At 51.5% G+C, this 12,796-nt stretch overlaps 1 protein-coding gene across 4 annotated transcripts in view; it reads left to right on the forward strand.

Annotated features, from left to right (window-relative positions):
- CSNK2A2 (casein kinase 2 alpha 2) overlaps positions 1-11,958 on the forward strand; it is a 29,146-nt gene extending 17,188 nt beyond the window's left edge. For 3 of the 4 annotated variants that reach the window (XM_067302729.1, XM_067302728.1, XM_067302726.1), the window contains 7 exons: positions 2,095-2,154; positions 4,320-4,403; positions 5,618-5,728; positions 5,940-6,041; positions 6,450-6,550; positions 7,534-7,682; positions 7,889-9,425. In XM_067302729.1, coding sequence (XP_067158830.1) covers positions 2,095-2,154; positions 4,320-4,403; positions 5,618-5,728; positions 5,940-6,041; positions 6,450-6,550; positions 7,534-7,682; positions 7,889-7,965 — 684 coding nt within the window. In that variant the 3' untranslated portion in view covers positions 7,966-9,425. Of the gene's footprint in view, positions 1-2,094; positions 2,155-4,319; positions 4,404-5,617; positions 5,729-5,939; positions 6,042-6,449; positions 6,551-7,533; positions 7,683-7,888; positions 9,426-11,554 lie in introns of those variants that run through there. The other variant, XM_067302727.1, reaches the window with a different exon arrangement.
- The last annotated feature ends 838 nt before the right edge of the window (positions 11,959-12,796 follow it).

Here is a 12,796-nt window from a genome sequence, read left to right on the forward strand (position 1 = left end):
GTTGGACCAGCTTGCGGTGGAAACATCCACCTGGCTGCATGGGGCAGGGGAGCAGGGAAGGGCCGAGAGAGCCTGCTCCCTGCAGCAAGCAGAGCCTGCCACACCGTTGGCCATGGCGCAGCAAGAGGGTCAGAGGTGCTGGCTTATGCAGGCAGCTCTTCTAGGGAAGTCTGTCGAAAGCTGGTTGCCCAACAGCTGCCTCTGCTGCAGAGGCAGCTCTGCTTTGCAGTATCAGGGAGCGGAGCAGAGTTGGAGAGATTGTGCTGAACCAACTGCATTGTGGATCTGAGCAGAAGAGGATCAGTGATCTCTGTCCCATCTCTTCCTACAGGCAGAGAGAGGCAGAGGAGCCAGGGCACAGGGAAATCGGACTCTAGTCTTATTCTGCTGCTGCCACTCCTGTCCTTGGCATGTCACTGTGTTGTGTAGAAGGGGTAGGCTGCCCTTAGCAGCCTTCCCCAGATGCTTTGATGTTGCCAGGTGAAGTGTGTTGGTGTTGAACAATGTTGGTGATTCACAGAACCACATGTTTTTAAGCATCTTTATTCCCCAAACTGTTATCTAAACAAGCCATTCCAACTCCCGAAAGAGCTCAGCTGTCCTCTGCTGGCAGGGCTTTGCCCTGGCTTGTGCATAACAGAGTCATGTGCAACCAAGTCAGGAAGTCTATCCCTGCTGTAGCTTGTGGCTATATCCCTTTTGCTCCTTGCTGACTTGTCTGCTTCACTGGGTTGCTCCTAAGTGTTAAGATCATCCCAGCTCATGAGACTAAAGTGCAGCTTGTGTCCTGAAGGCCATTTAAGCTCTGTGCATAAATGACACATGTATGTTACCAGATGACTTCCCAGAGCAGCGCTGGGAATGGTCCCCTAAGTATGGATCTGGCCCTGAGTGTGGACAGGTAAGAATCCTCTTAACTCTTCTGAGGATCTTGACTTGGAGAAGATCCAGGGCCAGAACTGCTTTCTTGGAATGTGGATTTCAATCCGTTGCGGTGGGATTTTCTCAAAGCTGCCAGGTGGTGCTCGTGGTGGGCGGCTGGCCTCAATGTTAATGCGGTGGGTGATTCAACTGAGCTGTGAGCTTTCCTTGTTAGAAGGGACAAAGGCATCTGGTCCTGCAGCTCTCCTGTGACTGTCCTTCCTGGCCCAGCCCCTGCAGCCTAGCATCATCCTGGCTTCTCACCTTGCTTTCCCCGGAGCAGAGCAGCAGCCCAACGGGATCAGTCTGGCACAGCTGCCAATGCCAGATATGGTGCAAAAGGCAAGCTTGGGGCCAGTTGTGACCTGGAGTGGGAGTCACAGGATGAAGATTTCTCTCGTGACTGCTGGTGACACGATGCAGCTTAAAATGCACCTTGGATCTTTGTCACTTCCTCAGCAGTGATGAGTAACCACAGAAGGACATGGAAGAGAGGAGGGTGGCAGACCTGTGCCAGCAACAAGCATTTCATTGAAACGCTGTGCTGCGTTCTCCTTGCCCCCACAAGCATTTCTGTGCTGTTAAGTGGCATTAACCTTTATTCTGGGGTGAGGGGGGGAAGAGCTTTGGAGCCTCCACCACTCTGAGGCTATATCTACCCTCTGTGCTTCCCAGCCCTGTGCTCTATCAGGTTAATGTTTTTCTCTCCCCACCCCACCCTGGGTGCTTCGAAGCCTTGCCCATGTGCTCCCAGCCTGCCTTCTCTGAATGCTGTCGTCAGTGGTGTAGAATCACTAGGATCACTTTGTATGTGAACAGAGAGGCAAGATCATCTGTGCCAACTCCAGCATGCTCTGAAGGACTTGCTGTCTTCTCTGTGGACAGGCAGACTGCCTGTCTCTTGCTGGAAAGATGTGATGAGTCTGAAGGATCCCAATAGCTTTTCATGGGAGCTCTTGTTTCCTTTCTGGATTTCCTAGCATGTAGCCCTGGCAGGTGTCTTGTGCTCCCTCTGGGTCCAGGACAGCCCTCAGGAATGTCAGCTTTCACAAGGGATCTGGAATGGGGTCAGTGATTCAAGGCTGGTGGGATGTAGGAAATGAAACTAATCCAAATCTGGAGTATTTATTTTTGTTTCTCTTTTTTTTTCCTCCCTCCCCAAATCTATTTCAGCAACTGTACCAGATCCTGACAGACTTTGATATTCGATTTTATATGTATGAGCTGCTGAAGGTGAGTGGTATCGCATATGGCAGTCTCTCTGTAGAGACCATGAAGGAGAGAGGCAGTAATGGGGTTCCTGGGGCAGTGCTGGAAAGACCTGTTGAGCATTTACTTCTCTGGTGTCCAATGCGGAATCCATGTCTCATAAGCAGGGAAGGCTTGGGAGGAGATCTAGTTACCTAGCTTGTTATCGTGAGGCTTTAGACCGAACTGGGGACCTTCAGTCATCTCTGAAGAATTTCTGATTCTCTAGGATCTGTTCTTTCCCGGTGAAGCATTTGTAATTGCTAGTGGCTGGGTAGGGGTGTGCTTTGTGGATGGAGCACTGGGAGGCATTTGGAGAGTTGAGCAAACAGCGTTCCTAGGGAACTGGGAACTCTTAGCACTGAGAGGCAGAAGAGAGGAATCACCAGCTTCAGGCTTCCTTCTGCTGCAGTGTTCAAATGCAGAAGGGTTACTTCTACTTGCTTGGTCTTAGACCTCTCTGTCTCTGGGTGGGGGGCAGGCTGCGGTACTACTTCAGGAACAAGCTGTCCAACTCAGCACCCTGCAGTCACAGAGCCCCATGAATTTTGTCTTGAACAAGGCTTCTGGTTCTGTGTTTGGTGCAGCTCTGGTACTTTCCTTTGAGACCTGCTGGATGAAGCCTTCTCTACCCCTCTGCAGAAGGATGAGGAGTGCCCTAGATAACTCCTCTTCACTAGCTTAGCCTGCACCTTCCTACAGAAATACTCAGAGCCATATGGCAGGTCTCTAAGATCTCCTGTGCTGCCTCTCTGAGATCTTGGGCTTCAGGATGCAGGAGGCAGCAAGGGCATTAGACAGAGCTTACGTGTTTCAGCTGAGCCCAGGGCTGTTTTGTGCTGACCTGCTGGAGCAGTAGCTCATGTCTATATGTCAATTCTCAGCAGGGCCTTGGGACTTCTTGGCTGGCTCTTCATGGGTCCCTTGCCTCAGGAAATGAGTGACACTGGTTAGGGAAGGATCTTTGTGCTCCAGGACTTGGTGACTGCAGGAAACCTCTTGAAATCCATCTAGTGAACTTAAGGGAGGCTTTCTTCCTCTGCACCACCAAGCTTGTTGTACCTGTCTGCAAGGGAAAGACCTTCCTACTGAAGCTTGGGGAGCCCAAAGGAGCCCAGGATTACTGTGGGAGGGACAAAAAGAGGTTGCTTAGCTGGCCCAGCCTTAAGCAAGGCGCTAGAACTGTTTTGTCCCTGGAAGCAGTTTGTCTAACCTGTTAAACGTCTCCAGTGATGCAGATCCCAAGACCACTGTTGGCCATAACTGTCCTGTTTGTGAGGCTGTGTGTCACTGCAGGGATATTCCCTGAGACCTTGCTGTGATTGAAGCCGTTGCCTGCTGTGCTTCCTGCTGTGGCAGGGACCCAAGGACAGCCTTACTCCCCTGGCACTGGTGTCTTGCATACTGAATGACTATAGGTTGTGTCCTCCTTCAGTGCCCCTGTCTGAAGATCTCAGAGCATCTGATGGATGTTGATGGATGGATGGATCCCCCCCCCCCCCTTTGGAGATGAGAAAACAGTGTTGTCTTTCCCCTAACTTAAGGGAACAGCTGTGCAGGGGGAGTGAACAGTGCAAGGTCACGGAGCTGGAGAGCTTCACTGTGCTCCTGCCCTCAGGCTTTAAGCAGCATTGCTGTCCCTTGCGTGCCATCACCTGCCTTTTGCAAACACAGATTTGGCTTAAATGAGCAGGGCAGAGGTGACTTTCGAGCTTAAACATGTTTTGGGGTCCCGATGGAAGGCTGCACTGGAAGGCTGTAAAACTGGGTGCATGTAGGAATTGGCCCCTTCTAGGGAGAAGAGCCCTTCTAGTATGAGCCAGGAAGCAAAGGGCTGCCTGGGGTGGAGCACAGGGCCCATCTACAAGTGGGATACCTCTCTGGCCCATGTTCTCCAAAGACGTGCAGGTAACATGGGTCCAGGACCTGTGGCTACAGTGTGACGTGCAATCGATACAGTCTTCTTGCCAGCTTGCTACTTCATCATGTGCAGCAAAAGAGCTGAAAATGCCAGTTGTTCATTATCTCAGGGTTGCAGTATTTCCTCGTGGACGGGGTATTCTTGCTCCTGGCTGAGAACTGTCTGTTATACTGTTAATGCTATGCATGTGGTTACAGCCATGTCTAATGTACGTGTGTGTGTCTGCCAGGCCCTGGATTACTGTCACAGCATGGGGATCATGCACAGGGACGTCAAACCCCACAACGTCATGATAGACCACCAACAGAAAAAGGTACCATGGCACCAGGGCTTATAGGAGGGTTTTTTTTCCAGGGAAGCTTGAAACTGCCACCTCCATACCCATAGTCTGGGCTGCTGTACTTATTCTTCATCCTTTCTTTACCTGCTCCCCTCCACTTGTGCCCATATCAGGTGATAGCCAAAGTCCTGCTGGGGAGTGTCAAAGTGGGAGTCCATGGCTTGGAGGTAGCTCCTCTCCCCAGCCAGCCCCCCAGCCTTCCTCTTTGCTGAGGGGAGCAGATCTGAGCTGTTACTTCAGCCTGGAAGGTGCCTGTGGAGTTGCAGTGGTGGGGTGCAGAGGCCCTGGGCAGGAGGGTGGAGGCTGCTCTGTTGAATGGTTGTTTAGGCCTTGTCTGTAATGCACATGGACATTTTTCCCTTGGGAACAAAAGCTCTTCCTGGGGCACAGCCTGCCTGTCCTGCTGTGGCTTCCTCACATCTGGGACTTACTAGTCAGAGTCTGGGAATGTTTGTACCTGGCTTGCTGCAGTGGAATTGGGCAGCAAAGGGACTCTCTCCTCTCTGTTACAGTACTTGTGCCTCTTTCCTTGCTGTTCATACCCATCTCCCCAGGGACCTTTGCAGCAGCAAATGAGCTGCTGGTCCACAGGTCCCTCTGTGTGGATCAGCGTGTGGCTCTACGGGCAAGACAAGGCTTGCTAATAGAGGGAATCTCTTACTAGAGCAGCTGTCCTCCAATAATGGAGCTGGTCACCTTCCCTTGCAGCCATAGAGAAGACCATCTCCCTTGTGGGATGTGGTAGCCCCGCTCCTGTCTCATTTCCTATCCTCAGCTCCCAGTTAATATTGACATTGCCTTTGGGCCCAGCCCCTCTACACAACCTGAAACAGCAGCTGGCTTTTGCTTGTTCCCTAATATGCAATGACCTGCCTTCTTGGGCTGGTGACGTTGGTAGGGAGCAATTGACCCGGTAATAATGATTTGATTTGACTTGGGAGACAGAGAAACTCTCCAAGCCAGGGTTAACCCCACCAGCACTGCATGGTGGCAGGGGGAAGGGGACAGCATGACCAGAGAACTGCTGAGAGCATCTCCTGTCCTCTGAGCACCTCCCTGCATCCAGGGCTCCACACTTACACCATGGGACTGAGAGGCTTTGGCAGACGTGGCTTCACCTAACTCATTCGTCCTGAGGCAACTAAACCTATGGCTCCTGACTCTGTGTCTCTTTATTGCATGTTCAGTTGCGGCTCATAGACTGGGGTTTGGCAGAATTCTACCATCCAGCTCAGGAATACAATGTCCGTGTGGCCTCTAGGTACTTCAAAGGACCGGAGCTCCTTGTGGACTACCAAGTAAGAGTCTGCCTCCTCATTGCTAGCCAGTGATATTGCTTGTGGTTGCACTTTGGCCACCTTTGGGTTGTCTGGTTTTGCCTGTCAGGGAATTACCTGGGTTGGAAAGAGTCTTGTTGTGAAGTTAAAAGGCTGAGGTTGCCTCCTGCTGTTGGGGAACCAGGCTATGGTGAGCATGCCTTCCCTGACAGTTTTTCCTTTTCCCCCTCAGATGTATGACTACAGCTTAGACATGTGGAGTTTAGGCTGTATGCTGGCTAGCATGATCTTCCGAAAGGAGCCCTTCTTCCATGGCCAAGACAATTATGACCAGGTAAGTACTTTGCTACATAGCTTATCTCGTGAGAGACTTCTTGCCATCTCATCTGTGTGTGTGTAACGGGAAGGTTCTGGGGATGTGACGACCAGGCTGGGAGGACATTGCTACATGCTTAGTTGAGCCATCTGGGTTTACACATCACTACCTTAAGAAGGAAATTGTTTTATGCTCATGTTGCAAAAACAAGTTTCAAGGGCGATTTTCCTTCAATCTGGGAAGCTTGCAGACGGAGAGCTCTTGGATTTGGGTAGCTCTGCCTTTGCAAGACAGTACACAGTCCTGTCTGTAGACATCAGACTGGAAAGGAGCCACAAGTTCAATAGCAATCACCCCAGCAGGATCTGCTGCTCCTTCTAAGCTTGTGGCCTGCCCTTCTGCTCTCTCACATGCTTTTTGTTCCAGCTGGTTCGCATCGCAAAGGTCCTGGGCACAGATGAGCTGTATGGGTATCTCAAGAAGTACCACATAGAACTGGACCCGCACTTCAATGATATCCTGGGCCAGTAAGTGGAGAAGTGAAATGCAGCCTTTGTTCCTTGTAACGGAAAGAGAGAGATGACCCGAATGTCCATCCCCTGAAGTACTCTCAGCTGATGCCTGCTTTGATCTTCTGGGTCACAGTGCTGCTTGCAGGCCTCCTGGCTGGCTGCTCGTGTCATCTCAGCAGGTCACGGAAATGCAGGCTCTTTCCTTCACCTTTCCCATGATCCACGAGCCATCCCCTGCCTCTTTCTTCTCTGGCTTGTTGACATCCTAGAGTAAAGATGTAAACGCTGGAGTACTGTGTGGGCTGAGGGGGAGAGAGCTTCATGTGGTGGCCTTCTTTAAAAAGGTTTTGCTTTTGCTTTCCTTGTGTCCCAGACAGAGCTTTGCTTTGGTGCTGACAGCTGTGCAGGACCACCTCCCCCATTCTGCCCACAGCTTCTCTTTCCCTGGTGTGTAAGAATTAGGGTGGGAAAGGAGAGGGTGACATGCGCTGAGATCTCAGTTTGGGGCAGAGAGCTCAGTTGTGCATCATCTCTCTGGGAGATATTTGACTAAAAGCCACTGTACTGCTTTAAAAGTTCAAAATCTCCTAGTTCAGATTTCCTAAAAAGACTGGAGCTGGGTGGGAAAGTGAGGACAGCTTGCATGAGGCTGGCTGACTGGCAAGCCAGAGCACTTCTGGTCCCGTGGGTGTCACCATGCCTGCTGAGTGTTGGTGTCTAGTCCCTGTAGATAGAAGGGAATGTGCAATATTGTGCCCTTCCCAGCTTACCATTTCCCAGACAGAGGACGTCATCCACGCAATTGCGTGGCTAAAGAAAAGGGTTTTCCCCTTTGGCAAACGCTTGCTGAGCAGTAGCTTGTACAAGGAAGAGCTGTAGGCGGAGTCCATCACAGCCATCTCTTCCCACAAGTGGAGTGTGGCAGGTGATTCCCCCGGGACCTCTTGGTACCACTGTGCTGGTCAGAGCCCGGGCAGTGACAGCAAGTCTCTTTGCAGGCATTCTCGGAAACGCTGGGAGAACTTCATCCACAGTGAGAACAGACATCTGGTCAGCCCGGAAGTCTTAGACCTCCTGGATAAGCTTCTGCGATATGACCATCAACAGAGGCTGACTGCCAAAGAGGCAATGGAGCACCCCTATTTCTGTGAGTCTGGAGACAAGCTGGGAGTGGGGTCCAGCTGGGAAGAGGAGGGATGCTGGGTTGCAGGGGAAGTGTCAGTTCCCTGATCTGAAGGAGCCTTAGCAGGTCTGTAGGTTTTGAGGGCAGTTCCTCTGGAAGGGTTTGCCAGGGTGGAGCTTCCGATTATTAAATGCTATTTCCCCTTCCTGCCTGGTCTGTGTCTCCTGCAGATCCAGTGGTGAAGGAGCAGTCCCAGCCCAGCTCAGAAAATGCTGTGCTCTCCAGTGGCCTGACAACAGCACGATGAAGACTGGAAAACGACGGGTAATTCAAGATGTTTACAAATAAAAACAAAACCTTCGGTCACACAGTGAAGGGAAATGAACCAAGGACCCCCCCCCTTCCCCTCCCCTTTATACTCGGCAGAAATCTAACCTGGGGGGGGGTCATAAACCTCAGTTCCTCTCTGGTGGTTGTGGTTAATGTAACTCTAACCCTGTGGTACCAAAGCCCTGGGCAAATGGTTTTGCAAGAGCTAAACATATAGTGATATCCCCAGGGCTCAACACGACTGATTCTGGTTCACATCTCTATGGATCCTACTCTTCCTTCTCAGTCCAGCCTTCCCCACCTTCCTGGTGGGGGCAAATTTGCTGTTCCACCATCAGCCCTTAGCATGCCTCTTTCTAAACATGCCTTTCTGACTTACACTCTGGATGAACCAAATTCAGGCTGGGGGTTAGCAGGTGCAACTCTCTTTGGAGATCCGAGTCCTTCTGCTCACTCTGGGCTTGAATTTGACCCTTGAATTCCGGTTTCAATTGCAGATGCCAGGGCAGTGGTTGGGGGAGGGAGTTCAACAAAAAAGCCACACACCCAGTAGCAACTCAGGATTGGTTTTGAGCATTAAAACAAAGGCACTATCTGAGTTGCTGGGGAGAGGTGAGATCCCCCTCCGGGTGTGTTTGACAAAGGCTCCGTCTGAGAAGAAACTCAATAGACCTGCTTTGGAAACTTGTGAATGCGAAGGGCTGCTCTTGTGGCAGGAGGGGGGAGGGAATACCTAGACTTTCCCACAGAGCTCAGGAAAGTCGATATTGCAAGACTTGTTGTGATAGATGTGCAACCACGTACCTCGTGGCGTGGCTCCCATGAGAATTCGTGCCAGACACAGACTCGTGCCAGAGCACAGCTCTGGAGTGGTTCAATCCAGCACCGTAGAAAGGAAAGTGGGATGGAGGAGTGGAGAGGAAGCCTGGGAGGAGAGCATGGGGAGGGGGGAAGGATGAGGAAACAGCGGTGTGGTGGGAGCAGAGCTGTCAGAGAAGGGGGCTGTGCAGCTACTGATCCAGGACTTTGGATCCACGTAGTGTTTTAACAAAATCAGCCATTTGTTGACTTCTGGGGTGCCGATCCTGTTGTGGGGGGTGGGGGGTTCGTCTTGTGGGTTCTTTCATCAGATCCCTTGATGGCTTTATAGCCCCACAATTCACAGTTGCCTCCTCTACTTGTTCTGTGTGTGATTTCATCAAGTGGTTCTGGTGATACTCAAACCTAGAAGCTGGAGATAGTGTTTTCCCACCAGCACCTAAACACAGAATTTCCTTCTGCGGCATTGTCGAAATAGTTAATTTTTTATAAGGTTACAATGTTTCTATTTGAAACATCTGTTTACATTCCATATTCCAATAAAGTTCTATTGGCATCGATAGCAGGTCAATCCATTTGTATAATTCACTGAAACCAATAAATATCTATACGTCTGAATGTCTGTCGTCTCAAATCTATGGGCTATCCAGAAAGAGCAACAGCTGAAGGCATTGCCTCCTAAAGGAGGTCAAGTTGTCTGTTCCAGCCCCTTTTATCAGAAGGGTATTGGGATCTCTTAGACTTTGGTTGGAACTTTTCATGCTGTCTGCCCCGAGAGTTTCACTTCAGCAAAGCGTGTCCACTTCTTCTGGGCCGCAGAGGAAGCGTGAGGTTTTCGGTGCATCTTGGGAGTCGATTCTTCTGGTATGTTGGACTCAAGCAGCTGGTGCTCATGTTACTGAACTTGGTCTGTGTGTTACACTGCTGGTTGAGGGAGAAGTAACTTAAGTTTGGAAATCACTGATTTGTGGCTGAAAGTTGGGAATTCTCCGTGTGCGTACTCACATGCGTGTCTCTTCTCGGTGGGGGTGGATGGCATTCTCTAAAGACGTGCTGAGGAGGGAGTAGCTCTTCTTTCCTTCCACCCTGGGACGCAAACAAAAGCACACAAGCTACGTTATCCATGTCCAGGCTGAGGAGCTGTTTGACTGCAGTGTTATTGCCACACCAAAGAGCCGGTCTCACTAGCCTTAACTCCACTGCAGATGCTGCTTAAAACTTCAGCTAGTGTTTCCAGCCCTCTGACCTTCCGTCTGCCCTACTTGCACCTTGCCTGGCCTGAATGCTGCGGGCTTCTCTTGTGCTCTTAAGCTGTGCTAATACCAGTGGCATTTTGTGTTTTTTACATGAATTTCTGAACTGCTTTTATAGGGGTGTTGAATTGTTCCCTTGAGAAAAGGCAGAAGCGGGCATTTCTTGTGGCTGTACTTGCTTATCCAAGTTGCTATGGGGAACTCATACGCTTTCCAACTCTTGTGTGTTGGCATTTCCAACGTCTGGAGGGCCAAGGCAGAAGAGGTGATGGGGGGGAAAGTTGGGTTTGTTGTAGGAAGTTTGATAGGTGAAAAGCATTGATCGTCATGAAGCTTGATAGAGGTGTGGGAATGAGTGCTGGCCACTTTCCAAACCTGATGAGGGGTTTCAAGGTGGTACTTAAGGAAGTACCAGCTCTGTTCCTCTGGAGTACTGCCAGAAATGCTTTTTTGGTACTCTCTTAAGGGTGGGAAACATGCAAGTGGTTTGAAATGGGTAAATGACTTGCCCTGGATGTGGTGGCTAGAGGGGCAGGAACAACCTGCCGGGAATCCCCCTGCATCCAGTTAAGGGTTGTGATAAGCTGTGACAAGTTCATCCCCAAAAGAACGGAGATGGCTGAACCATTGCAGCCATGTGCGTAAGGAGGGCGCCTGCCGCGAAGGCGACTCCGGCGCGCTCTCCTGTTCTGACCGTGCCATGTACACTTGGCTGCAGTACGATTCAGTTCCTCTTTGCGCCCATCGGCCCTTTCAGCACTCAAAACAGGAAGCTCTGCTTTCCCCTGGATGTTAGCAAAGTATTTTCCTGCCTGTAAGGACGGCGGGCAGCTAGAGTCAGTATCTCGTCCTTAGGAAGGAAGGAGGCTGGGGCATGTTGCTGAACATGCTTCCTTGTATACTTTCTCCTACCTCTGGCTGCTACTGCTGCACTGAGTGGGAGAGTCCTCTGGTGCGTGTCCTGGCCTTTCAGTCGAGTCTGCCCCCGAGATTCCTCGTGAATGTAGAGCTCAGGGTTTTTTGGGCGTGTTGTAAGAGGAAAGGCTCAAAAACCAGAATCAGGGCAACTGAGAGGGGAGAGGATGCACTAAGCAACTTCCTGGCTAGCCTGTGCCTGTAGCAACAGTGTTGTGCTGTTGTGAGATGGGAGCCTTTAGCTGGGCTGGAAGGGATGTTTCAGGCGGTGGAGAGACACTTAGCACAAGAGTTTGGGGAGGAGAAGCTCCAGACTTGTGTCCAGCTGCCTGAGAAAGTGCTGCTCTGCCGGGCTGCCCAGGATCGGTCCCTGCGTGCTGAGAGGTGCGGCAGGCATGGCCATGGCCCTGTCTGTGCCTGGCTGGGAGAAGGTTGGGGAGGGTGTCGGGAGGGCATCGGGACAGCATCCTGTCCGTCGCCTCGCCTCGCCTCCCTGGGCCGTAATAGTGAAACACAGAGCCCTAGCCGTGGCCCCGCTCACCCCGTGGCACTCACTTCCCTCCTCCCGTCTCTCCCCAGGTCCGATGCTGCTCCTCCCAATTTTCCATAAGCAGAACGAGAACCCAATCAAACGTCTTATCGGCGCGTGTAGAGTGACGGCGGGCAGACTGCGCAGCACGGGCAGGGCTGAGAGCAGGGCACGGCGCCTGGCTGGATGGCACTCACCTGTTTATAAACACACAACCCTTCCTTCCGACTGTAAAAGGTTCCTCTGCCTTTGAGTCCTTGGCCATCTCTTCCTGCCCCAGAAAGCTCGGGAATGCAAAGGGTAGGCAAAGCGGTTGTTGGTTAATTGTTCCTCCCTCCGTTCTCCTAGCTGTTGCCCCTGACCTCCAATGGACCATGGTTAACCAGCTGGCTCCAGCCTCGGCCGGGGGTGGGAGGGGACATAGCATCACGATGGACGGTTCTATATTATAATTGAAAGAATTCTATATTATTGAATAAAAGTTTTAAAAGAAGTCCACGAGGAGGAGTATTCAGTGGGGGGGGAGCCACGGGGCAGGGACCGGAAGGCGCTGGCAGCGTGAGCTTTTCCCTGGATGGGCTCGGCGAGGAAGAGCAGGAGGAACTAGTACAAAAACATTGTGGGTAGAGGCAAAGGAGCCACTGCTCACCTTTGGGGACATCTCCCTTTAGATCCCCCCCCATGCTCTTCTGGAGCCCTGGATACACCTGAGGTGCTCGAGCGCCTGTCTGGGTGGCAGCCTGGGTGCTAATGCTGGTACCTGCTTTTTCCCCACCCCATAGGGCTTGGACACAGCCATTAACAGACCCAGACACTTTACCCTCCAGTCTAAAATCCTCCGGTGGGATTGTGTACCACTATACTTGACCATTTCCCTTGTCCCATTCCTTCACTGCTTATATGGTTTTTCCTAGATCTCCTGGTTACTGATGCTGCCAGGGGTAAGGCTACCTTGGAGATAAGGCTTTCAGCTGTACTAGTGTGATTTTTGTTTCAGCAGTCTGGAAGCTCACTAAATACCTCCTAAAACAGCACCTGGAAGTGGTGGTGTGCACGTGTGTAGATAAACTCGGTATTTGCTAGCTGTGTTTGCACATGTGGGCTTGTGTATCTGAGCAACGTCCCGTGCAGGCTTGCCGGGAGCAGAGGGACCGCGGAGGTCTCGCAGGTGGAAGAGTGAGGGGCACGGAGCAGGTCTCTGCACTACCATTACAGCGAGGCCGTCTGATCCCAGTGAGGACACACAGGCACCGCCGAGCCAGCAAACGCCATAATTATGAAACACAGAGCCC

This window comes from Apteryx mantelli, chromosome 10 (genome assembly GCF_036417845.1).
Source record: "Apteryx mantelli isolate bAptMan1 chromosome 10, bAptMan1.hap1, whole genome shotgun sequence".
In the NCBI taxonomy this organism is placed as follows: domain Eukaryota; kingdom Metazoa; phylum Chordata; class Aves; order Apterygiformes; family Apterygidae; genus Apteryx; species Apteryx mantelli.